The sequence below is a fragment of the Micromys minutus genome, assembly GCF_963924665.1.
Source record: "Micromys minutus genome assembly, chromosome: 30".
Lineage (NCBI taxonomy): Eukaryota > Metazoa > Chordata > Mammalia > Rodentia > Muridae > Micromys > Micromys minutus.
The window spans coordinates 11603582-11629467 of NC_137965.1; the positions used below are offsets into that span (position 1 = coordinate 11603582).

The window sequence follows — 25886 nt, forward strand, 5'->3', positions numbered from 1 at the left end:
GAAGCAGGAGTGAACACCAGTCAGAGGTGAGCTGGAGGAATGTATTAAGCTTAAACTAGAGGAGAACTTAGCTGGAGAGGAACTGGGGCTGTGTATGGCCTGCTGAGGCTGCCCCTGTGGAAGTGGTCGTTACCTTTCTCCTTCCCTTCCTGTAGCCCAGGACCAGGGGCTTGGCTATAAAGACTTGCATAAACATGAGGAGACTTGGAAGATGGACCCAAATACAATTCTATTTATCTATGGAAATCTTCATTCCAAGTAGCAAACTGTGGCTGTACACAGAAAGCCCTTCCCCCAAAAGCAAGGGATAAGGAAGGCAACTAAGTTGGATATGATACTTTGAGACCTGAGGTCTCTATTTTGAACCCTACGTATAAGCACAATAGAGCTAGCTGCTCTCAAGAAACCTGCTCTTAGAGCTGGCGAATCTTCTCATGTGAAGCAACCAGGCCAAGAGACCAGACTCATGTGCTGGCATTGGTTGATAGTTCTAATCTTTTATGCATCATTAACTTGTAGCAACATCCTTGATGTTCATTCAACATGCTATCAGAATCAGGCTGAATGCTGCCCCCTCCTCCCTCCCCATCCTTTCTTCTCATATATGTGTTGTGAAGTCTTGAAGGACCTGCATTATAGAGGGTTAGTTGTTGTTGCTGCTGCTTTGTTTTGTTTTCCCCATTTATCTTTCTCCATTAAGAATGGCATCCTTATCCAGCGTGTATGCAAGAGCATCAGTGGAAAATACTGTACCCCGTGAGCTCATGCTGTTCACCCATTGGCTGGCTTCAGTGTGTATCCATTGACCCAAGTCTTTTCTCTCTTCATTTTCCTCTGGGCCTGAAGGAACCCTTTGGCTGTGGCAGTTCAGCTCATCCAACCAATCCTGTGTTTCCCTAGTCGCTCTGGAGAAGGCCATTTACCAGAGCCCTGCCAGCTCAGCAGAGATCTCAGGTTTGGTGTGGGTTTGTAGGGCTTGTTCTTTGATCCTTCTTTTGAACTTCCTGGAACATTGGGCCGCACAAATGTTTCTTCCTCTGAGCGAAGGGAGAAAGGAGTCCAAACCACCTTGGCCTAGAGGATGTCGCTCAGTTTTGGGATGTCGGAGTCAGGCTTTTCATGTCTGTGTGCTGTACCTTTATATGTCTTTGGGCGGTTGTTGAAGTAACTTTAGGATATAATTTGTTTTTGTTTTTGTTTAATCTTACCTGTTAAGCATCAGCCGCCTCACTGACATATGCCTCAGATCAGCAGTCTGGAAGCACCATGGCACACTCGGTTCAGCCTCTGCCCTCCCTACTCTCCCTGACCTATCTGTTTGTTTTCTAAGACTCAAGGAGATATTTTATCCCCAGTCTAGAATTCTTCTCATCCCTCAGTTTGGTTCTTCTTGTTGAGACAATTTTCTAAAGTATGTTAGACCCTAAGACCTTCAAGCAGTTGAGTAAATGGTAGGAGCTTTCATGCTAAAAATTTTAAGCTCTCTTTTCTGAGCTTTACTTACTTCATTTTACCCAGGGTTCCCTCTGTGACACCTCCAACTTCTGTTCCTACTTCTGTTTCCTGGGCTTACATGGTGGTCTCAAAGCTAACACTAACTTGTGGGAGGGAGGGAGGAAGAGAAAAGAATGAAGGAAGGAAGGAAGGAGGGAAGGAAGGAAGGAAGGAAGGAGGGAGGGAGGGAAGGAAGGAAGGAAGGAGGGAGGGAGGGAAGGAGGGAAGGGAGGAAGGAAGGGAGGGAGGGAAGGAAGGAAGGAAGGAAGGAAGGAAGGAAGGAAAACAGAAAGAGAGTAGAGGAGCAACAGGACTCAGCCTTCAGGGAGGCTCCTGGGGTACCAGCCAAGGCATTTGATACTTTCTCAAAGGAAGCCTTAATCACTATGGAAACAGAGCTTGAAACTGGCTGCCCTTTGAAGGCATCCTTTAACTGAGCAAGCCAGATCTCTGCACTTCTGCAACTCAGTTCAGTTTCCCCAGCTTATTTCTAAACGTTGACTTTGCTCTTATTCTCAGTAGCAGCAGGATCCCTTTTGATTTCGTGCCTTTTAATGATGACCCAGAAGCTTCAAGTTTGGAAAATCACAGTTTAAAAAAAAAAAGTGCTGGTGTTTAACACTGTCTCTACAAAACTTATACAGAGCCAGGAGTTGGATTTCAAGGTCAGAGCTTTATTGTGGACTCTCCCTGTTTAGATCTGCTGAATTGGTCTTCCTTGGATAGCAGTCTTCCTAGACTCTCTGCTTTCTACTAATAGGGAGCTGGTCACTGAGGCCACCCTTTCCTTTCTGTCAGGTCATTTTTGTCACCTCCCCACAGCAGAAGTTTCCTCCACTTCTCTCCCTTAGGTGCAAGCCAGCAGCTCAACAACTAGGAAGCATGCATGAAAGGCATTTATTTCTGTATGTAGTCCCCATCTGTTTAACACCTACTGTGTGCTACACGCTACTAGAAGACATAATCCCTGGCTATCCAGGAGGTCCATATATATAGTCTGTTGTGAGAGACAGCCATGTCTACACAATAGGGAAACCTGAGTTCAGGGACAGAGAACACTGAGGTTGCTAACCAACCAACTTAAAGCCTGGTACACCTGCAGGCCTAACACTTGAACGGCAGGACAAGAAGTTCAGGGCAGCCTTAGTTATGATATATACAACTCAGCCTGAGCTACGGAAACAGTTACTGAAGTTCTGTGATTGTGACTCAGGCTGAGTTGTATATATCGAGCAGAGTCTTTTGGCAAGGGAGGTGGGAACTGGATCCCGTCCATGTGTTTCAGCTGAGGATGCTCTGCCCCATGGCACAGTGCCAAGCACTTTCATCAGAGAGAAGTTAAAGCTGGAACAGCAATCAAGAGCTGGCACCCTCTTGTTGCTGGCCCAACTACACCCCAGATAGCCATGAATGAGCCAAACACAAAACCTAAAAACCTAGTTAATACCTTGGGAAATACTATATGCACTATGTGTATATATAGTAGCTATACTGTGCTATATGAAACTGTACATAACTCAGTTGCATAGTTCTAGAGCACTAACTTTGTAGGTGACAACATCACAATGTCAAATGTTGGGGACACCTGAGAGATGTATACTTTAGTTGTTTTTAGATGGAGCCTCACACTTAGACTATAATGAAACTTGTAAGTCAGCCTCCGAGGTGCTGGGGAATAATTCTATCACTTGAGGATAGTTAACTCGGGGTTCACATCTCTTCCGTGTGTCTTTGCACCATTGCATTTCTGAACTCTGAAATTTTCCTTCAGTGGTTAAACGTAGGAGATTCTGGATCCAGATGACCCACGTCTATCTCATGGCACCGCCACAGATTCCTTATTCTCTTTCTGCCTCAGTTTCCCCCGGTATAGATGGGGATAATTCTGGTTTCTAGTCCATGGGGTTTTGGAGGACTTCCCCGAGTTTGCAGTGGAAAGGTTTAAGAACGTGGTGAGTAAAGGCTCCTTGTGATCCACTCACCTTAGAGCACCTCGCTAAGATGCTGTGAATTGCAATATATAAGTCCTGAGTCACCACTACACATTCAGAATCAAGACTACTATGCCCTGTCCTCAACAAAGCCATGTCTACTAGTGTATACACACACACACACACACACACACACACACACACACACACGTGTGTGTGTGGGTATGTAAATGTATATGTATATATTTGTACCTTAACAGTGCCAGATATTATGATCTGTACAGTGCTGTGCTCAAAACAAAACAAAGCAAACTGTTCTCACAGTGCCCTGGTGCGCAACTATATCTGTTTCCTGCGTAATAACAAAAGTCTTAGTTACAGTTTCCTGGCAAAGTGGTGGTAGTGCACGTTAGCAGATAAGTTAATGGCTGGGTTACGTCAACCTAGAGGGAAAGTTTCTTCCAGCAGGCCTCATTTTCTTGCTTGACGGATGAGTTGTAACAAACTTCGTTTGTGTGTCCTGTGTTAGGTTTGGTGGAGACCAGCCCGTCTACATCAACATCATCAGAGACCCCGTCAGTAGATTTCTATCCAACTATTTTTTCCGTCGCTTTGGAGATTGGAGAGGGGAGCAGAATCACATGATCCGCACCCCCAGCATGAGGCAGGAGGAGCGCTACCTGGTAAGTCCTGTTGCTCTGCGATGGCTCTCCTGATGCCTGCCTGCGAGTGGTAAATCAGGTTGGGAGCTCACACAGTGGAAGCCTTTGTGAGTGAGAACTTGTTTCAGGTGACCCAGAACTGATTCCAGACTAGCTTTTCTCAGTTTGTCTTTATTAGCATTCCTTGGGAGTCCTGACCCGCCACTCCCATTGTTAAGAACAGCTGCAGTTAGCGATCTCTCTCAGAGCGTTGCAAAGTTTGCTCTCTCCCCATCCTATTCAGTTCTGTGGCAACCTCTTGAGGGAGTGGATTTTCTCTTGAGGACCTTGAGATTCCAAAAGGACCTATGATTGCCAGAGTCCTGTTCGCCTGAGGGTACACCTCACGCTTTCTGGCCTAATTGCTGGCTGCTGGTCTTCCTGCCAGGCCTCTTAACTTCAAATCCTGCATTCCTCCCAAGCTGCCAGTGACTGACGGTAAAAAAACGCCGAACCTTGCTTGCTTTTCTGAATCTCTGCAAAGGTCTCCAGGAATTAATTACTCACCAAACTAGAAGGCAGAGCCGTGTTCCGTTCCCCCAGTACCCACCCCAGCCAGTGCCGCACCAGAATAAAGGGCACGTTTCTCATCTTTTAGTGACATGGTGAGAGAGCAATGGTGGAGGAGCTGTGAGGCCACGCTTGAGCGGCTGAAACCGTGGCTTCTGTGTGTGAGAGCCCGCTGGGCTTCCCAGGCCAGCTTGTGTTTTTGGGCGTGGATGGGCAGGACAGGAAGGGGTGAGGTGTCAATGCAGATGTGCACCCCCTTACCTTTGTCTACCAACACTTGTCTTCATCAGCAGCCTTGTCTGCAAGAGAAGTTAGTGATAGCACCATGGCAACAGTTAAACCTTTTCTGATGCACTTAAAAAACAAAACAAAACAAACAAAAAACAAACCCAGTATGTGTGGTGCTGAGACCATTCTTTGGAGGTCACCTTGGTATCGCTTCCATGTCTTAAGACCTGGGATAGGAGAGACACGGGGAAAATGCAAGCCTCTCACCCAGGTACGTGATGGCAGATGGGCCCAGATCACACCCAAAGCTATCCACTCCCCACCAGTACAGGCTGAGCACCCTTGACGTGACAATTTGAAATACCCTCAAATCAGATACTCTGAGCATCGGCATATTACACCCCAGCATCATGTGACTTTTCAGTCAATGATGTATGCCCACTGAAAACACCACATAAAAGGAGTTTTTAGCTGTGTGTCTACAGAATGTGCACCGGTTTCATGGTTAGACTTGGTAATTCCCCAAGATCTCTCATGGTAAGAACATTGCTAAGTGTTTCATTTTTCCTTCTTTTACCCGAGACTTTGATGTGTGTTGTTGCTGATCTTACTGTTATTGTCGTTTTAGTTTATGGCATCAAATGCCCTAATCTTTAACTTACTGTTGGGAGCACAGGTATAGTTTTAATTGGTGACAACATGTGTAGAGTCACCTCCTAGAGGAATAAGATTTTCTAATTGCCTTTGTTATTCATATTGACTCTTAAAGTGGGCTTCTATAATTTTAAAAAGAGCTCCTTTTATTTAATTAAAATGACATAGATTTCACTCACTCTTGATACTAGGGAAATGCTGAGAAGTCAAAGATATGAAAATGGATCTTTTTTTTTTTAATTGAAAAGAGATTCTTCTCTCATGATACTTCCTGACCACAGTTCCCCTCCCTCTTCTCCTCCCTGATATAGCTACTGCTGTGAATCCCGATTTAAATATCTGACAAGCAGGCTGTGTGATGGGTGACCCCTGTGGAAGGGTCACTTGGCCCACAAAAGGGTTGTGACCCACAGCTTGAGAAACACTGCTGCAGAGCATTCCATGGGTTACAGTTCTCCTAAGTGTGCCTAAATAGTAAACTACAGTCATTAAAAGGAGAAATTGCAAATGTGGAATTGGGGGTGGGGGGGTTGTTTGTTATTTTCAGTGCTGAGAATCAAATCCAGGGTTTCTTGCATGTTAGTCAAATGCTCTGTCACGAAACTACCTCTCTAAACCTAGATTTTTTTAAAAATAGTTATTGATTTTTATTTTATGTGCATTGGTGTCTTGCACGTGTGTCTTTGTGAGGGTGTCAGATCTTGCAGGTGCAGACAGTTGTGAGCTACCATGTGGGGGGTGGGATTTGAACTCAGAACCTCTGGAAGAGTACCCGGTGCTCTTCACCACTGCGCCATCTCTCCTGCTTGGCTCTCACGGCTTCTCCCCCACCCCATTACATTTTAGAAGCTCCCAATGTGGAAAGTCGTGCTGGTAACTGCCTGGGTGGACTCAGAACATTTTCTGATAGAATTCTCCCCTCGGTGACCTGAAGGGTTTTTCCTTTCACAAGTCATACACTGTGCACTGAGTATGACTCTTTCAGCTGAGCTCAGCAGATGCTGCTTGGCCAAGCTCCGTCAGATAGAAAACTGGGGAGGGTCAGGGTTGGGGGAGAGTTGAAAGGAATGCCAGAGTCACCTGCCCTGGCCTGACCCTGTTCACGTTTGTTTTCTTCTTTGGAGGATGCTTTGTTTATTTGGAAGATGGTCTGTGGCCTTTTTCTTTTTTTTTAATGACTGAAGCATCTTCTTTTTATTTTTCCATCTCTGTAGTCCCTTGACATAAAAATTTACCCAGTCAGACCCACCATCAATTTGGCAAGCCTGGATGGTCAGCCGTGTGACTCAAAAGAGGGTATTGTTTGTTTCTCTGTGGGGCATAGACATCTGTGGAGAGATCTTGACTTTTCAGCAAAACTGAGAGAGTGTGCCACCTCGGCTGGACTAAGCAGGTCACTCCCTTGGGCACTGTGTACTGGGTCACTCTGTGCATGCCACATGCCCACAGACTCAGTGCTTGTCTGAATCGGGGCCCTATTCCAGATCTCAGTGCCCCCAAAGCCTCTTGTTTTATCCAGCTGCCAAAGATCTCAGTGTGTTTTTGGCCCAAAGTCTGGTAGAGCTTCTTAGTGTACAGCTGAGAAGGCTTTGGGATGTCGGGGTGGAAGAAGAGTGGTACCTTGCTGTAGTGGATGGTTTGGAAGAATACAAGAATGGATGCTGGACTGAGGTTATATCCACTTTACATAGGTGTGGTACCGGCTGTTGCAGTAAATATTAAAAAATAGAAAACGACTTATCTCTTTACTGGCCCTGAGGTCTCACTTCTCAGGCCCGGTTTTATTTCAGAGCCCCACTTAACTCTGGAGCCCAGTCTGAGCCACCAACATGGCCCAACTCATCTATGCAACTCCCTTCCTTGGCGGTTTACCACCACCTGTTTTCTGCCTCTGTCCCGGGGTATTTCTGTACCCCAAAATCCCACACAAACACAACTCTACAACCCTATAGCTTTTCATACAGGTTTATATGTTCAACTCTTAATCCACAAACCCTCTACACAAGATTGCATCAAATAGACAAAGATGCAAACTGCCCTTCTATATGAGATATTAGACCTGTAAAATCCTTAATGTTCATGGCTTTTTAACACCAGTAAATCCCACCTGGGTCTAGCTGGTCCTTGGGAAGCTCCATGTTGCCACGAACTCTAACCTCCATCCTTTGACCTTCCTCCGACCTCTCAGCCCTCTCTAATTCCCTTGCTCCACTCAGTCACTGGCTTTCTTTTATTTTACTAATTAAAATGGGAGGGTTCAGTTGGAGTCATGTGACTAGGCAGCCCTTCTTGAAGAAGTGGAATTAACATTAAAAAACAAACAGCTTCAGGACAATCTACAGCCAGCAGCACAGGATGGGGACAGGGAAGAGTACAAACCTCCCATTCCCACAGTGCAGCAAGCACCCCTTACTTTTCACCTTCTAAATGTAAAGAAAAAGACAACCCAGCCAAGGGCTGCCTTTTCCAAGCAGAATCATTTCCTGTGATGTCACATGCACATCTTTACAGAGAGATCACCTTTAAAGCCATGGGTTTGAGGTGGGCGTGGAGCTCAGTTGGTAGAGTGCTTGCCTAACACTCGTGAAAGCCCCAGGTTTTGTCCCTGGCACTTCATAAACTGGCACCAGCAGTTGGGAGCTAGACGTGAGAAGTTCAGTGTTATCCTCAGCTACATAGAGTTTGAAGCCAGCCTGGGATACATCAGACCTTATCTCAAAATGGAGGGTGGGGGACATTTGTTTTCAAGTAGTCAATCATCTTCTGGTTCTCCATAATTTCTAGAAATGTCTAGTCTCTGTTACACTTGCTGTTTCTTTCTAAAACATTCTTTCTTGGCAAATATTTTGATAAGTTAATGGCATACAGAAAGGTGGTTCACAGTGTCACCCTGAAAGAAAGGCAGTGGCCATAGGCTCAGTTATCTTTGTCTCCTCAGCCACCCAGGGAGTATGGCAGGGAGATACCTGGACCCCAGACTCTATAACGAGAGCATGAAACAGAAGCAACTGGGGGGTTTGAGAGGGAAGGAAAAGACAGGGCTGTGTTGTCTAATTTATGTCGACATGACACAGTCATCTGAGAGGAAGGAACCCCAATTGGGAAAACACCTCCATAGACTGGGTTGTAGGCAAGCCTATAGAGCATTTTTTAAATTAGTGATCAATGGGGGAGGGCCCAACCCATTGTGGGGCTGGTGGACCTGGGTTCTATAAGAAAGCAGGCTGAGCAAGCCTTAGGGAGCAAGCCAGTAAGCAGCATCCTTCCATAGCCTCTGCATCAGCTCCTGCCTCCAGCTTCCTGTTCTGCTTGAGTTTCTGTCCTCACTGCTTTTGATGATGAAGTGTTATGTAGAACTGTGAGAGAAGTAAACCCCCTCTCTCCCCAAACTGCCTTTGGTCATAGTGCTTCATCACAGCAATAGGAACGCTTGACTAGGACAAGGGTCTTTCATGCCAAGCCGTAAACTTTACAGACTCCGAGCCTCTGTGAGACTGGGTTTCTCACGCTCTCTTTTTGCTCAGCTGCACATTTTAACTCCTGCTCTCCTTTTCCTGACAGCTGTGCACGCTTCTGTAGTGAAAGGCTTTGCACATGCCTCTGTGCCCTTTCAAGTTCTAAGAACCATCATGTTGAGTTTGGTCCTCAGTTAGCTCTGCCGCCCCAGCAGGCCACTCCCTGCCCTCACACTTGAAAGGAAGGAGGCCTTGGGAGCGTGTTCCCAGAGTAAGCTGCCTTTGTGCTACGAGTCATTCAACTTGGCTGGGAATCCTGGAAATAATGCATGTTTCAAAGAAAGGATGTGTAATTTACAGCTTCTTAATTCGGAAGGAATCCAGTGAGTCTTGTTGGCCCCATTCAGTTCTAGAGAAGCCTGACCCAGGGTCAGAGTCACCTGGAGTTTTACTTTTTTTTTAATGATCACTAATTGTTTCAGTTAGCCTAGACAATAATAGGTTTCCTTGTGACATTTTTGTGCCCGTATATCACTGATCAAAAACCTCACCAGTGGTCTCCCCTAGCCCTCCTCCTATCTTCTCACCCATATTCTTTCTGTTCCCTTCTGAAGAAAGGTATGCATTCTAATTTGCCTGCACATTTGACATCCTTAGCTTGAGAGCTATAGGTGTGAAATGTCTTGTGGGTGGAAATTTCGACTGTCTTCACTGACTGATGTCTCGGGACTCCTGAGGATAAGACCTCAAGTTTCACCTCCACTCCAAAATGTTGTATTTCTTTAAGAAAGAAAACCAAAAAGGGGTGGGGAGGAGATGGTGGACTGTCTGATGTTTTAGTGTTTCAGCAGATAACTATGTTTCCAGAATCTTTCTGGAAGTGGAAAAGGAAGTATTTTCTTCCCAGTTCCTACAGACTTGGCTTCTGATGGCCAAGCTAAGGGCCTGGGGCTTAGTGTATTGCTGCCTGCTTTTCAACTGTACTAGCTGGTGACCCAAGAAGTGGTTGGCCTCTGTGGGCCTCACCTGTCTGGTCTGTAAAATGGGACTCTTACCTACTTAGCCTTGCTGATGGATTACTCAAAATCAGTATCGATATGTGTATCCCCTTGGCTCTGTTAATGGATCTTTATGATCTAAAAGTGTTCCCTTTGCTCACTCGTGATGTTGCAAGAGGCAGCTGGTAGTATTCCAATGAAAGGGACATTTCTCTGCTCTAGGTTGGGGCTTCCCTGCTCTGGGATTCTGCAAAGGCTCCTGCTTTCACGGGGCCCCTGACATGTGGGGATGGACCTTGAGCTGTCAGGTGTGCTGCCCCTGCTAAGGTCCCATTGGGCCCCATCCCATTTCCTTAGACTTCTCTCTGTATTCCCAACAGCTAGAGATAAGTTGTGATCCCAGTCTGTGGGCAATCGTGTGTCCCATGTTTATTTCCCCGGGTCTTGTGTCAGTACTGGATCCCTAAGTCTCCCCCCCCCCCCCCACTTCTGCAGACAGGAGGGACTGGAGAAGCCCAAATGTCCTGCTATGGGGAAGGCATGGAGCTCCTAGGCCATGCCTGAGAGATAGTCACTGCAGACGCTTTTATCAACAAAAGCCACTGTGTAGGATATACAGTACTTTGGGTCCTCTGGAGGAAGACCAGAGCTAAGTAGCAGGAAAACAGAGACCTGCTGGGGTGGGTTGGAGAAGCAGATAGTCCAAGAACTTGAAACCTTGGGGGCTAGAGACTAGAATGCTCCCACCTCCTGAGCCTCCATCTGAGAACCAGCCATGCACAACTCCCACCATCTCCATTGCTCTCAATTTGCCTATCTTCCAAGCATCTGGTCTCTGAGCACCCAGGGGCTTTTCCAGGCCCAAGTTTAAATGCCACCACAGTCTTCCCCAAAACGTATGGCCAAGTCTGTCACATACCCAACTCCTGGTCCCAATTTCTATACCTGAGTGTTTTTCTTGCTGTGATACAACGCTTTTACCAAAAGTACCTTGGGAAGAAAAGGCTTTACCTCATGTTATAGCTTGTAGTCCATCATTGGGGCAGGAACTCAAGGCGGGAGCCCTGAGGCAGAAGCTGCAGCAGAAGCCATGGAGGAGTGCTGCTTACTGACTTGCTCCCATGGCTTGCTCGATCTACTTTTCTTATGAACCCCAGGACCACCTGCCCAGGGGTGGGCGGCAGCGCCCACAATGCTGTGGGCCCTCTCAGATCAGTCATCAAATAAGAAGATGTCTGCAGGCCAGTCTTATGAAGGCATCTTCTCAATTGCCGTTCTCTCTTCCCAGATAACAAATCGACTAAATAAATAACAAAAAACAAGCAGCAACAGCAGGCACCAGGTTACGGTGTGGCCCCTTGTGTTGGTGCATTTCTATGTGTGGAGACTACCATCAGCCCTCTATGGTTAGGTAGGGGTTAAGGGGTGGGGTGGGATGGGGGGACAGTGCCTACAGCTGTGTTTGTCACCCACCCGGGTTACCTTACAGGACAAGGCTAGGAGAGAGAGAAAACATCAAATCATGTCAGCAGAAAGATATGTGCTGTTACAAGAGCAAAAGAAAACCCCACTCCCGTAGAGAATCAGGAAGTGCTACACGGGGCCAGACCACATGGGAAGGACATGTGTTACATCACCAGTAGGCCGAGTGGTGGGAAACTAGAGCCTGTGTAGAAACCGGTCCAGTTCTGACCACCCTAGAGTGGAAGAGTCCTCAGTAAATGTAGAAATACCAGCTCACTCCTAGTTACCACAATGCTCCAGGTGTAAGATCAGCCAAGGAGCAGGATCTACAGATCCTCCTCTTCCTCCTCCTTCAAGGGGCAGCTCCAAGTGGGTCAGGGAGGCAATGGAGAAACAATTACGAGTGTGCAATTGCAGAGCAGACTTGAAACATTTAACATAGCAGGAGAGGGGAGAGAGAGAGAGAGAGAGAGAGAGAGAGAGAAGCGGGGGAAGAGACAGGTTCATGGATTAACAGGAGTTGTCCCTGGCTAGTGCTTGTTTAACAAGGAAAAGAATAAAATCCAGGAAGGTTGCAGACACTGGGGCAGCGTCTTAAGAGAGGAGAAGCTGCCAAGGCTGTCAGGATGGATGCAGATATGGCAGGAGTGAAGAGCAGAGGAGAGAACTTCTGCAGATGAAGGAACTCTCTAGAACATGTGCACCCTCCAAAGAACAACAAACAGGCTTCCTGTGTGGAGAACCACCCATTTGGCTGGGGTGTGAGGTGGGGAGGAGGCAGGAGCAGAATGAAGCTCTTCTCCAAATGTTCCCGTAGGGAAGCTTCCCCTGACCTGCTTTCTCCATACAAGGTCCCCTCAGGACCATCAACAGACCACAAGGGCCACCAGAGCACAGCCAGGTGCTTCCTCTGGCCACCTGTCAGCTGAGCTCATCTGCCCCTCCCTAACTGTGAGTCAGCCATCCCTGCAGCTGTGGGCCAGCTCTGGACCCTTGCAGGGCCAGGTGGCCGGCCCTTATTAAAGCAGACCCTCCGCCTTGGCTGCTGCTGGGAGTCCCGGGGGGGAAAGCGGGGGTGAGGAGATGGGGTCAAGTCAAAACCACCAGTGCCTGAAACATTGCTTCAGGATTGTAGCTGAATGGGTCTGGGGTGCAGCCTGGCTTGGAGGTGTTGTTTGATTGCTTAAAGCTGCAGAAGGAATGCTTGTGTCTAGCCACGGCTGAGAACTGGAGAGATGACCACATATCTCGTCTCCTCTGGTGAATTCAAAAGAGCTGGGGTCACTGGGAGAAAGAAGCAAGCTTATCATGTGCCCCTTAGAAAAAGCTGTGTTTGTACATCATACCCCCAGCCCCTCCCCCCAACCTTAGACTTGTCTATTTTCTAGACTTTTAATTGACGAATACAAATAAAGATCTTAGGTCAGGGGACAGAGAACTGGCTCAGCTGGTAAGATTCTTGCTGAACAAACATGAAGACCTGAGTTCAGCCCCCCAGAACCCACAGACAAAGGGTAGATGTCAGGCCCAAGGATTGATCAGACCATAGTATTGCTTGTATGAATAATGCCTCATAACCTGAGATTGTAGATCATATGAGGTGGCAGGAGAGAGCCAGTAATATTTAAAAGCACCTAGTGGCTTGTATCAGCTAGCAGTGCATAGACAAGGGACACACACACACACACACACACACACACACACATTTGTTTTTTTTTTTTTTTTTTTTTTTTTTTTAAGTTGGGTATGGTGGTGCATACTTACAGTTCTAATGCTGAGAAGCTGGAGACAGGAGAATTTCCAGGGTCTATTGACCAGCCGTGCTCACTGAATTTGTGAGCTTTATGTCCAGGTAGAGACCCTGTCTCAAAAAGAGTAGACAGTGATTGAGGACATTTGACGTTGACCCCTGAGTTCCGCATGTGTGCACACATGTTTACATATATACACACACAATCAAATGGTGCGGCGCAGCATCTGCTATATTGGTAAATATGCTGTGTGTACCTTCAGTCAGGCATTTCACTATAAACTGAAGTGGAGTGAGAAGCCAGACTGTGCCGCGGTACATTTAAGATCTCGCTTTAGAAGGCCGAGCTTCAGGCAATAAGACTGGGTGAGCGTTTTGACGAATAAATTCAACCTGGAGACAAACACCTTTTCCCTTTTCATATGAATGGGCAGGACACTTGGACTCCATTACTGTCTCTTCAGGAGGCTATGTGACATGCCTTAAAGGCAGGCACACCCATACGATGACAGGTGAAGTAAATTGGTGGTGTGGGCCCGAGAAAACCAGGTTTCAGATGCAGCCAAGAAGGGTTCTCTAAACATAGCCAGAACCTGCTGTTAGACGCAATGGAGAGAAGTACCTCAGAGCGAGAGAAAAACAGTGGCTCCATTAATCTGTGATAAAATTTGAATTTTATTCCCCACACTCGTCTTGAAGAAGCTGGCAAACGGCTAGCTTTGCCCCCAGTGTGCCCTGTATTTTTCCTCTGCCCAGCTGTTTTTATGCACACATTATAAATTCCCCCAAAGGCTGACTGACCTCCACACACATTCTTCAAAATATTTTCTCGTCTGAAGACAAGAAGCATAAGGGTAACACATCTAAGAGATTTATTGGAATCTCAGCTTGAATTCTAATTGCGAGCACTTATGAAAATGTCAATATTAACATGAAATAGCTGGCAGTTCTTCTAATAAATGTAAATTGAATTAGATAGTGTGTAATTGGAAAAACACTCCCTTTGCTCAAGCTCGCAAAACAAGTTGCAGAACCCTGTAACTTCCCCAGCCTTGCCCTCTAATGGCTGGAGGCTGAAGGACAGGGCTAAATACTTTGGATTCAAGAAAGGCAGAGAACTTAAGAAAAAGGAGTGATTGGCTGGTTACCATATCAAGACACATGGTAGATGTCAAGGGGGAGAAGAGGGGAGGGGTAAAAAGGCTTTTGAGCTTCCAGGTCAGTTAGCACAGAGTCTGGTGTTAGCACAGGCATGTATCACACACCTCATCTTAGTTTCCTTTGCTCTTGCTATGATGAAGTATCCAGACCAAAGCACGTTAAAGGAGAAAGGTTTATTTTGGCTCACAGCTCAAGGGTACAGTCCTTCATGGTGGAGGAAGAAGAGGCAGCAGGAGCTAGAAGCAGTTGGTGGTATAGCAGCAAAGAGCAGGGGATGTATGTGCCGCTTGGTTCCCTTTTACTCTTTCTACAGTTCAGGGTCCTAGCCAGGGAATGGCGCCGCCCACAGTAGAACAGTCTTCTCATCTCAGTTAACATAACCAATCTCCACTGGAATTCCAAGAAACCCTTCTCCTAGGTCATTCTAAATCCCATCAAGCTGATATTTCACACCGACCCTCACACACCTGTAAACCCAGTATTTGGTAGGCGAATTCAGAAGATCTCTATTTTGTGGGCTATATTAGGGTCATAATCCCACATCCTCAAGGGCAAAAGAGAAAGGAAGAGGAGACCCAGGTTATACATGCCCGGTTTCCTGAATGGCAGCTGAAAGTCAAACTTGCCCGTACATATAAAGAAATGTAAATGCCTGGGAAATCTATAGAGTGAGCACTCAAGACTGGTTATCCTGGTGGTCTTGGTTCGGAGTAAGCAAAATAAAGTTAGCAAAGCACATTTTAACCACTACTTTTGTTTTATTTAACGATAGACTAACGAATGTTACACAGCAGAAGGTACCAGGAAATGTGGCTCGGTGTGAATCTCATGAGATGTTCAGTTTTATCCACATGGTATCTTCACCGATTGTTTGGGCAAGAAATCAAGAATAAATGAATGAAGATGGGGAGGGCTTCATTTGGCCACCAAATCCCCTAAGCCTCTAAGGCACACATTCCTCTGACACCAAATCTATGCAGATAACTTCTGAAATGCTGCTGTGCAAGAGCTGCCAGTAGTTTAATGGATAAGAAATGGCTCCCCTGTGTTAGTTACTGCTCTGTTGCTATAACAAAACACTGTGGCCAAGGAAGCTTAGAGTACATTGGCTTATGGTTCCTGAGAGACAAGAATCCACCACGGTGGGGAGATATAGCAGCAGGCATGGGAACAGGACAGGAAACTGACGGATCACATTTTCAACTATGGTCATGAAATAGAGAATAAACTAGAAGCAAAGTGAGCCTGGGAGCTCTCAGATCTGTTCTTCTCCAGCTGTGCCACACTGCCCAACCCTACCTATAATGCTTTTTACATGTTTGGCCCAGAGAGTGGCACTATTAGAAGGTGTGGCCTTGTTGGAGGAACTGTGTCACTCTGGGACTGGGCTTGGAGACACTCCTCCTAGCTGCCTGAGGATGCTCAGTCTGTCCCTGGCTTCCTCCTGATGAAAATGTAGAACTCTCAGATCTTCCTGCACCATGCCTGCCTGGATGCTGCCATGCTCTTACCTTGATGATAATGGACTGAACCTCTGAACCTGTAAGCCAGCCCCAATTAAATGTTGCCATTTATAAGACTTGCCTTGGTCATGGTATCTGTTCACAGCAATGAAACCCTAAGACACTACCCAAACAACACCACCTGCTGGGGACCACATAGTCAAAAATCCAAACCTTGAAAGACATTGCTCATTTAAACCAGCACACACCAAAAGCAAACAAATAATGGAACAAACAAACCAACAAGTAACTCAATGGACTGCTGTCAACTTCCAGGAAAGCAGAAAGTAACCTGGTGTGACCTCTATAGTTAGATGGCCACCTTGTAGAATGTAAAAAAAAAAAAAAAAAAAAATCTTGAATTAGAAGAATTTCAGATGGTTAAATCAGAGTGTGATGGTTTCAATATGCTTGGCCCAGGAATGCACTATTAGTAAGGATGGCCTTGTTGGAGGAGGTGTGTCACTGTGTGTGTATGAGGGGCTTTGAGACACTCTTCTAAGCCATGTGGGAGACAGTCTTCTCTTCTGTGCCTTCTGAATGTAGAATTCAGAATTCTGGACACTGCAATGTTTTCTGCCTTGATGATAATGGACTGAGCTGCAGAACCTGTGAGCCAGCCCCAGTGAAATGTCCTTCATAAGAGTTGCCCTGGTCATGGTGTCTGTTCACAGCAGTGGAAATCCCAACTAAGACACAGTTACCACGTCACATAAGAAAGGAGTGACATTGCTAGCTATATATTTCGGATCTAACTGAGGTCTTCTATAAGCAAGCACTACTAATAAAATCTCTGGGCAAGCCGAGAACAGCAATCAGATTAGCCTCTGCTGACTTTATTACTTTCTAATCTTCTTTCCCCGAGTAATTTTTATTCCATGTGGATTATGTCTATTTTGCTTCCTCCGATACTGCTTTCTAAATCCTCAAGATTAGTTCACATTTGGATAAGCCTTTCATCTTTAGCTGAAATGCAATTCGTAATGGGATATGTTCCCTTCCTTGCTTCTCGGCCTTACCATGGCTCCTGTTAGACAGTGGCAGCAGATAAAGGTGTATGTGGCATATACCAGTGCCCGCTTCTCTGTTTCTTTATCGTGGGACCTTTTAGTGGGTTGGATGAATCTAACAGGCCAGGCATTGTCTGAAGAGTGCTGCTCTGGCACACATTTCTTCCTGTGTCATATCAGTGAGGAGTGCCCCCACCTATCCAGTCACCCAGACAAGACACTCCTGGTCATTCTACCACTTTTCTCTTCCCCTCCCCCAATTTACATAAATTTCTGGTATTAGTTTATTGTATGTGTGTGTGTGTGTGTGTGTGTGTGTGTGTGTGTATAATCTCTATAACAATACTGGGTTAAAGGATAGGCTGATGCCTCTTGGTTCAAAGCATAGTAACAGCATCTGTTCAGTTTCTGTTAGGGATCACGGGCTGCTTCAGCTTGACATAGTGGAAGGCAACTAGTCAGTAGAGAAGCAGAAAAGTGGCCAAACTCCCTGGATAGCTAGCACATTTCTGCAGGAACTGCATTCATCTATCATGAGGGTCCTACCTCTAAGATCTACTCCTTTCATGACTCCCGTCTTTCCAGCACAGCTGCCATGGCAGAATTCAGCATATGTTTTTAAAGAGAACACTCTATATTCAAACACAGCTGGTCACAGTTTTAGCCTAAGGTCATATCAGAATCAAAGCCAACGGTCTGGACTAGAGTGAAGGTATTGGAGTTTAGACCTTATTCCCAGGTGTACATTGCTTTTTGTTTTTCAATTTTTAAATCTTTCTTGACATGATGGTAAAACTATATCTTCCTGTCTGTCAAATGAATAACCTATGTCTTATTAATTGTTGTACACAAACCACAGTGACCAGCAGGACATGATAACCCCAGGGTGCCACAGTGGCACACATACCTTGGCAGTAACCAGTAGCTTTCTAACTGACTTAACTGTTCAGCCAGAGGGAAATCATGCGTAGCTCTGGAAATCTAACCAGTTACCTAAGGCCCAGTGTACATTGCTTCTTTAAGCCGGTAGTTACTATGGGTGGATGTAAATAAACTCACCAGAACTCTTTGGACAGAATTACCCCTGAAATCTTGCTTCTCTCCCATCTCTCATCCGAGGAGGCTCCCTTGAGTATCATCCTTTGAACAGAAAGCAAGAGAGACGCAGAGTTGCTGAGGCTCATGCCCTCAAGTGACTTCCCTAGGAAGCTCTGGCAACAGCTAGAAAAGGAATGACCCGGAGGATGTGACACTGGGTGCTTGAGTACCCAGTCAGCTGCTCAGCCTGGTGCTCCCTCTCTTAACTTCTCACAGACCAGCTCCGAGCTATGGGTACAAACAAGGCTCACATCACTTCTCACCCAGCCTTCTTCGGAAGTCTGTGACCCATAGCCCATTGCCTTCCAAGTCATGGTCAAAGCATTCAGTGGACAAATCTGATATGGTGTCAGCTGTCAGCCAGACTCAGTACCATTATTGTTCCATCCCAAGCTATTCGACAACATGGTGGGATACAGATATCTCTGTTGAATCTTGAGTAGGTTGGTCAGTAGAGATACTGGGGGGGGGAATGGATAGTTAAGGATAAAGTTGGCATTTCTACCCCTTCGTGTATCAAAATAAATTGCAGATGGGTAAAGAGAAAATTAAAAAAAAAACAAAACAAAACAGAAACTTTAGAAGTATGTATAAGAATCATTTCGTAAGCTAGGGGCAGTGGTGCTCACAGCAATGGAAGGAAACACAAAGGAAATGCATTTTATATTTGTTCCTTTATAAATTAGGTTTTATTATACAAAAAAAAAGTTATACAGAATGGTAAAAGCTTAGTTCTTTAATATACCAAGATATAAGCTCTTACAAGCTAATCTACCAACTGGAAAATTAAAGACAAAATCCCATATAATCTAAAAATTATTCAACCATATCCATCCCCTTCACTTATCAACTTGGCTGAAACTTCAGAAACTGTATTTACTCATGTGCCCATAGCAACCACCTAGATAGTTGAGCAGAGCTGATAGGCACCACTTGCAAATTTCTGTGCTGTAAGCACTCAGACCATGGCAGTCTGATGCCAAGATGGCACTATTGAAAACAAAAGAAAGGAAGACTGTGCTTTTATTCTGAACTGTCTCTGCTATATCTGTTACACACAGCGCTATCCAACGAGCATCAGGGGGATGTGCCCACCCCTTCCTGGTATCTAGATTTTGGGGAAGTGGTCTATGATAGATGTTACTCAGCTTCCCAACCCAGCTTGTGGTGGTGGGTCATCAGACGTTTTAATCTTGGTCAGCCTGGATGATGAGAAACGGTGTCTCAGGGGATAACCAGGTTTTCATCTATTTGATCGTCTTCATTATTGTTCTATTGCTGTGATAAAACACCATGACCCAGGCAACATATAGAAGAAGCATTTAATTGGGTCCTTGCTTACAGTAGGTTAAGTCCATGATTATCATGGCACGAAGCATGACAGGGGCAAGCATGGGACGGGGCAGCAGCCAAGCTCATCTACAATCTACAAGTGGCAGGCAAAGACAGAGACTAGATCTGGATGGACTTTTGAAACCTTAAAGCCCACCCCCATTGACACACACCTTCTCCAACAAGGCCACACCTCTTAATCCTTCCATAATAGTTCTGCTCACCAGAACCCAGAGCCCAAGTATTCAAATATCTGAGCATGTGGAGATGGTTCTCATTGAAACCTCCACACTGACTAAAGTTAAATGACCTACTCACATGTTCTAAAAACACCGGTATATTTCTTATCACAGCTTTCCCTATTTCTTGAAACTCCCAGCTTTCGGGATTTAGCCTGTTATTTAGTGCATAGACTGCAAACACTTTACAATCTCCTTGTGGTACTCTAGTGCATAATTTATGTTCCTTTGTGGTCCAGTCTAGTAGCCGTGTTCTTTATTGTACCTCTGGTTTTGTGTTAGACTTAGATTTTCTTGACTCTGAGACCAGAGAACACATTCTTTTCGGTCCCTACCAAGGTGTTTTAAATTGCATTAAATTAAAAATGTCAATCTTTTACATTACAGTGAAATTTATACTGCTGTCAGATATAACAGGTAGACAAGTATTTTTCCCTCTGGATGGCTAATAATTAGCCTGACAACACATTAAGAAGAGTGTGTTTCTACTCTTAACACTCATCTTTATCATTAAATCTTGGTTTTGGGAGACATCGTTTTTTTTTTTTTTTCTCTTCTATATTGGTTCTTATTCTGTATCTTTGGATATAGGAAACTATTCTATATGTTACATATGTGTATATGTACATATGTGAACCATTATATAATCATATGATACCCATCTTGCTATATGTATCATATATGTGATATATAGAATATATACTATAAATACGCAATAATGTACAATAATAAAGTTGTCTAATATGCAGTGGACACTGCATAATACTCATCGTCTGCTGAGATTCCATCCGCTCCTTGTTCATTGGTCCCAAGGAGCCTTGCATAGACTCGTTCTGCATCCCAACTCCACAGATACAGTCAAGAGAATTCTGTTGTCTGTTGGGCTTATGCTACAGCCTACATTAACAATGGGCAGTTGGCCTCTCGAAGTGCAGTTTCATTATTTGATAGCAATTTGGCTTTCCCCTTTGTGACTTTTTCTTAAACCCAGGAAGGCGTATGTGAGGGGTATGGTAGAGAAACCACCAAAGTGCCCCTTTGTGGCTTTGAAGGCAGAGGGCAGATGGGTTATTGCAAAAGGCTTTGAGTTTCCCTCATGAAACGTTTGCTGGTTTCTCACTCAGCGCACTTCTAGGTATTTAATCATATTTACTGTCATTTCTATTAATTCCTAAATGTTTTAATTCATCCTTCCTACTCTTTACCCATAGATTTCTAGGAGATTCTCTTCTATTTCCAGCTAAAAGTATATTCTTGGTTAATGATGAATTTTCTCTCTAGAGATTTTTTTCTAAGTTTCATCTATTTGTTTTCATTAATATCTGTAGAGCAATGCCAAATATAATTGTGACAAGAATGGGTTTCTCACCAAACTCAGATGATCCAAGTGAAAATAATATTACTAGTTCTCAACTTCTGTTCTTTGTCACATTGATTGCTTTTTCCTACTAGAGCAGAATGTTTAGAATCTTGACTGTCTAGAGCTTCATTTCACTAGGACTACAAATGCTATAAATCCCAATATCTGGGAACAAAAGAAAAAAAAACTTAAGAAAAAACTAAACAGTGTTTTCTTCTGGGTGTACATGTGCATGAGTGCACACACACACACACACACACACACACATACACACACATCATGCACATACACATACACATCATGCACACACATGCACACATACATGCACACACACACATGCACACACACACACACACACACACACACACACACACACACACACACTTCCTGCTTATAAGACAGCTGTCCTTTTTATGGTCCCAGCTAGCTCTAGGGTGCCTGCATCCTCTACTGCCTGTGTGGACAAGGTGAATGGAAGCCTGCTGCGCTCCCCTGAGCTCTCAGGGTTTCAGTCTTTTTCCCATGTGAGACTTTCCTGGCAGCCAGGGCCTCCCACACACATTTAATAAACTATAATAATAAGTGCAGAGTACATTTATCACCCACATTTTACAATTCAAAGAAAAGATGAAAAGCAACCACCGGCTTTTCAGAGTAAACTACCTTTACTCTGATATCAATTATGAATAGAATAGATCAGCCTCTTTCTGAAGCTGGGAATCCCACACCTCTCCTGTTAGTAAGCATTCTTTGATTTCATTGTTGTGCCCTTGTGTTTGAGGTGGGGGGGGGTTGCTCTGTATCCCAAGCTAGGCTCACACTCACCCCCCCATTTCCCCCCACCCCTCTTCACCCCTGCCTCACTCAGCCTCCCTGGTTCTCATATTACAGGTACTTGTGCCTCTGTACCTGGCTGGTTCTCTTTTTGAACTCAGCTACAAAAGGTTGGCAAGGTCTGTGAAAAAAATAACCCTCACCATATCTGGCACTGGAAAGGCGAGGACCTCTTGTTGGTCCCTGTACATGAAGCGTGTGTCCATTTTAACCAGTGACGAGGAAGCAGACGAGTTGAAGTTCCCCAGAGGAATGTTGGCGCCGAGCTGGTGCGGTCTCTCTGCCTCCCGGAACTTGAAAAGCTTCACAGTGAAAACTTCACACTGACCTCTGTTTCCTGTACTCGGCCCCCTAACCCTGCTTGGTCTACAGTGGAAACTGCTAATTTGACCTAAGGGACTAAAACCTCCCATTTGAATTCCTTTGAGGTATGGTGCCTCTGACCCTGCAGCCCATCATTTCCCCACTGTGCTGCTTAAACTTAGATGATTAAAAACATTAATTAGCTCCTGTTTTTACCTTTATGTCAAAACCCCCGGTGCTAAAGCTGAGTGCTTCTTTTTTCACTTAGACTGTGTTCTCTGTGGTCACAGCATGACTAGTCAGCCTCACTCCTGCCCTTCTGTAGATACATGTACTGGCTGGTTTTGTGTCAACTTGACACAAGCTGGAGTTACCACAGAGAAAGGAGCCTCAGTTGAGGAAATGCCTCCACGAGATCCAGCTGTAAGGCATTTTCTCAACTAGTGATCAAGTGGGGGGAGGGCCCAGCCCATTGTGGGTGGAGCCATCCCTGGGCTGGTAGACCTGGGTTCTATAAGAAAGCAGGCTGAGCAAGCCAGAGAAAGCAAGCCAGTAAGTGACATCCCTCCATGGCCTCTGCATCAGCTCCTGCTTCCTGACCTGCCTGAGTTCCAGTCCTGACTTCCTTTGGTGATGAACAGCAATGTGGAAGTGTAAGCTGAATAAACCCTCTTCTCCCCAACTTGCTTCTTAGTCATGATGTTTTGTGCAGGAATAGAAACTCTAAGACTTCAAACCTTCTTCTCCAGGTATGCCTAGTGTCCTGTAGGGATTTCCTGCAGTCTTATTCAAGTTTGATCTTATTCAACTTTGTCTTGATTTTTATTTAACAAAATGCCTTTAAAACTTCTGAATAATACCTATGCAACACCAAGCTATAACTATCCCGATTTTTCTAAGTTCTTCATCCACCCAGTTGAACCTTAATTTCCCTTCAAAATGACACTGAGATTTCTTCTTCCTCTGTGGCTGGTGCTGCGTGCTCTGTGGCCTTCCAGAGTCTCTCCAGCATGCAGTGGCACTAACTCATCCCTGATTGTTGAAACTCACCAGCATCATGCATTCTGCCACCTAACAATTCTCTGCAAGAGAAGCTCCCCGGACTCCTGCCTTCTGTGATGAATTCTGAAATCTTTCCTCTGGCCACTAGGCTCTTTCTAATCATCTAGACCTGTCCCAACTTCTTTCCCAGTTAAATGCTAATCAGACCCCGCTTCCCACTTTCTCTAACCCAAGTGGAATGCCTCTGCCTTTTTCCTTTCTCTAGCCATGTTCTTTCCAGCCTCTATGTAGTCTCTCTCAATCCCAGCCTTTGGATACCTCCTTTCCCAGCATCCCCAGGGTCTTTAGCTCTCTCCTCTGGCCTTGAGTCTAGACTACATTTCAGGTTGTACTAAGCACCTGTGTGGCTAATTTGATCTTCTCAGCAGCCCTGGTGTTGCGATCTTACCCCAGAATGAGAAGCCCGTGGCAGGGAAGATGTCTCAGTGGGTAAAGTGCTTGCTAGGCAAGCATAAGGACCTGGTGCCCTGGTGTCTAAGTTAAAAGCCAGTGTGGCTGCATACATCTGTAACCCCCATGCTGGAGGTAGAGACAGGCAGATCCCATAAACTCAGTGGTTAGGCATGCTAGCCAAAATAGTGAGCTCTGGGGTTAGGGAGAGACCTTGTCTCAAAAAATAAGGTGGAGAGAAAATGAAGAGATTCCTATGTCAACCTCTGGTCTCCATACATGCTTATGAGTGAGTGAGCATGTCCAACACATACACACATACACACACACATGCACATGAACACATATACACATGCACGTATGCATGCAGGAAAGCCTGGTGCTCAAATAGGTACCCACCCATGGTTGAGTAGCATCCACTTGGTAATACTAGGAGGCAAACCAAACACCGGCAGCCAGACTTCAGAAGCCACGTTCTCAACTGCCATGCTAACCTGCTTCTTTCCATCCAAAGGGACTGTGGTCCTTGTTGGTCCTTCTCTAGGCTGACTGTCAGCTTTGAGGGCAGACATCATCTTCACTGCCTAGTGTGCAGCCTCACATTGCCTCCCCAGAGCTCAGAACTTAGGGAAATGTTAGGATGCGCATGTCTGTTTCTCTCTGTCTTGCATTTCTTCAGCATCCGAAAACACGGTCAAATGTTCAACGATCATTTATAGAGTAGGTAACTAAGTGAATATTTGAGTCACAGAAAACTATGCCATCCTATTAGCACAGCCCTTCTCAGATTCTCTCTTTTGTATAATTTGCATAACAGCTTCTAGTGCAGGCATCTCAGTTGCCTACGGTCTACTTAGAGGCAACCAATAGGACTTTTCCCCACCCAAAGTAAATTCATTTCAGTCTAGTCTACTCATGTTAATAATTTAAAAAGGAAATAAAAAACCCCAAGGGTAGATAATCTGTAGACATTTATTTTATCAGGTCTGAAGATTGGATGTCCAAGGTCAAGACATAGACAGCATTTTGGAGGACTGGTCTTTATTGCAGAATGGTTCCTCTGGAAGAGGTCATCACTGTGTCTTCCTCACATGGTGGACGGCAGGAGGGCAAGCAGCAGCAGGTTTCCTCCATTAGCTCAGTCTCTTCTTAAAGCCCCGCCCCTTCAATACTGCGCACACTGGCCACGGTTGAATCTTGGGGCCAGCATATCCACTGTGTAGGGGACCAAGGGTGCTTTTTAGCATCCTTTTGAGACTAGCCTAGTCTTACTGGAACTCTCATATCCCAGTCGGCACTTACAAGTCCCACCACCTCTCAGCGTCAACATGTGACATTTGTTCCCCAACAGGAGACAAACCATGTTACACCGTAACAGTTCGGCCATGACCGGAGTATTGATAACAGTAGAAATCTGTAAAGCTATATAGGTCTGAGCATTGTCTCTGTGTGTGCTCGCTCAGAAAGGGTGACCATAATACATCTGTTGGGATGCTGTTGAGCCTAAAGCCATGCTTCCAGCTCCATGTCAGATACAGTTGGCTTTAGGATCCCATAATGCAACACTTTCCTAACCTCCATCCTCCGAGTCCCTCCAGCAGAAGCAGCTGTGCCTTGTGTCCCTTCCTCTGCTCTCAACATTCCTGTCCCCACCTCAAGTGAGAGCCTCTCAAGAGGGAGAATGCTCATCTTACACAGGGAGGACTGTATTCCCAGAGCCCCACATCCCAACCTGCTCGATAAAGATTTGCTGCCAGTGGTGGTGTGTATATATCTCTTTACCCTACTGATGATTGGAACCTAGAAACATCCATGAAGCCATGAAGATGGATCTGCATGATGTCATTGTATCTATTCCTGGATCTTATATTTGTCAAATAGTCACTAGTGGGAAATATATTTTATGACCCTCAGGTAACCTCATATGAGACCTGTCACCCATGATAGCCTGTGGTATATTGGATCTTCTTCCTACCTACTCCCACACAAACCAGGAGACAGAGACATTAATAACTCGCTCCCCCATCCTTAGGAAATGTGGCCCAAATAAGGAGATGAACAGGACCGCTGGCTGGATCCTCTCATGGTGTTCCAAGACCCCCAGAGCCTGAGAGCTAAGCTCTGTAGAGAACAGTCTGGGGAAGGCTGGGGTGATAAGATGCTGGCCAAAGGGACTATAGCCACTAGATCCAGTGGTATACCTCAGGTGGCCGTAGAATGTCAAAAGACTGTGGTGTTCAAGCTGGAAAGATGGCTCAGTGGATAAAATTCTAGCTGTATGAACATTGAAGACCTAAATTCACACTCCTAGCACCCCTGTAAAAAGCCAGGCATGAGACAAGTACCTTTAATTTCAGCACGGGGAGGGGGGAGGGGTGGAGACAGGAGAATTCCTGGGCCTTGCCTGGCC

The 25886-nt window shown here is 45.4% G+C and overlaps 1 protein-coding gene across 1 annotated transcript in view; it reads left to right on the forward strand.

The window, feature by feature from the left end:
* UST (uronyl 2-sulfotransferase) overlaps positions 1–25886 on the forward strand; it is a gene marked incomplete at its 5' end in the record, with an annotated part of 252690 nt that overhangs the window by 168713 nt on the left and 58091 nt on the right. Inside the window, one exon of the mRNA XM_080941680.1 lies at positions 3955–4108. Coding sequence (XP_080797806.1) covers positions 3955–4108 — 154 coding nt within the window. The remainder of the gene's footprint in view (positions 1–3954; positions 4109–25886) is intronic.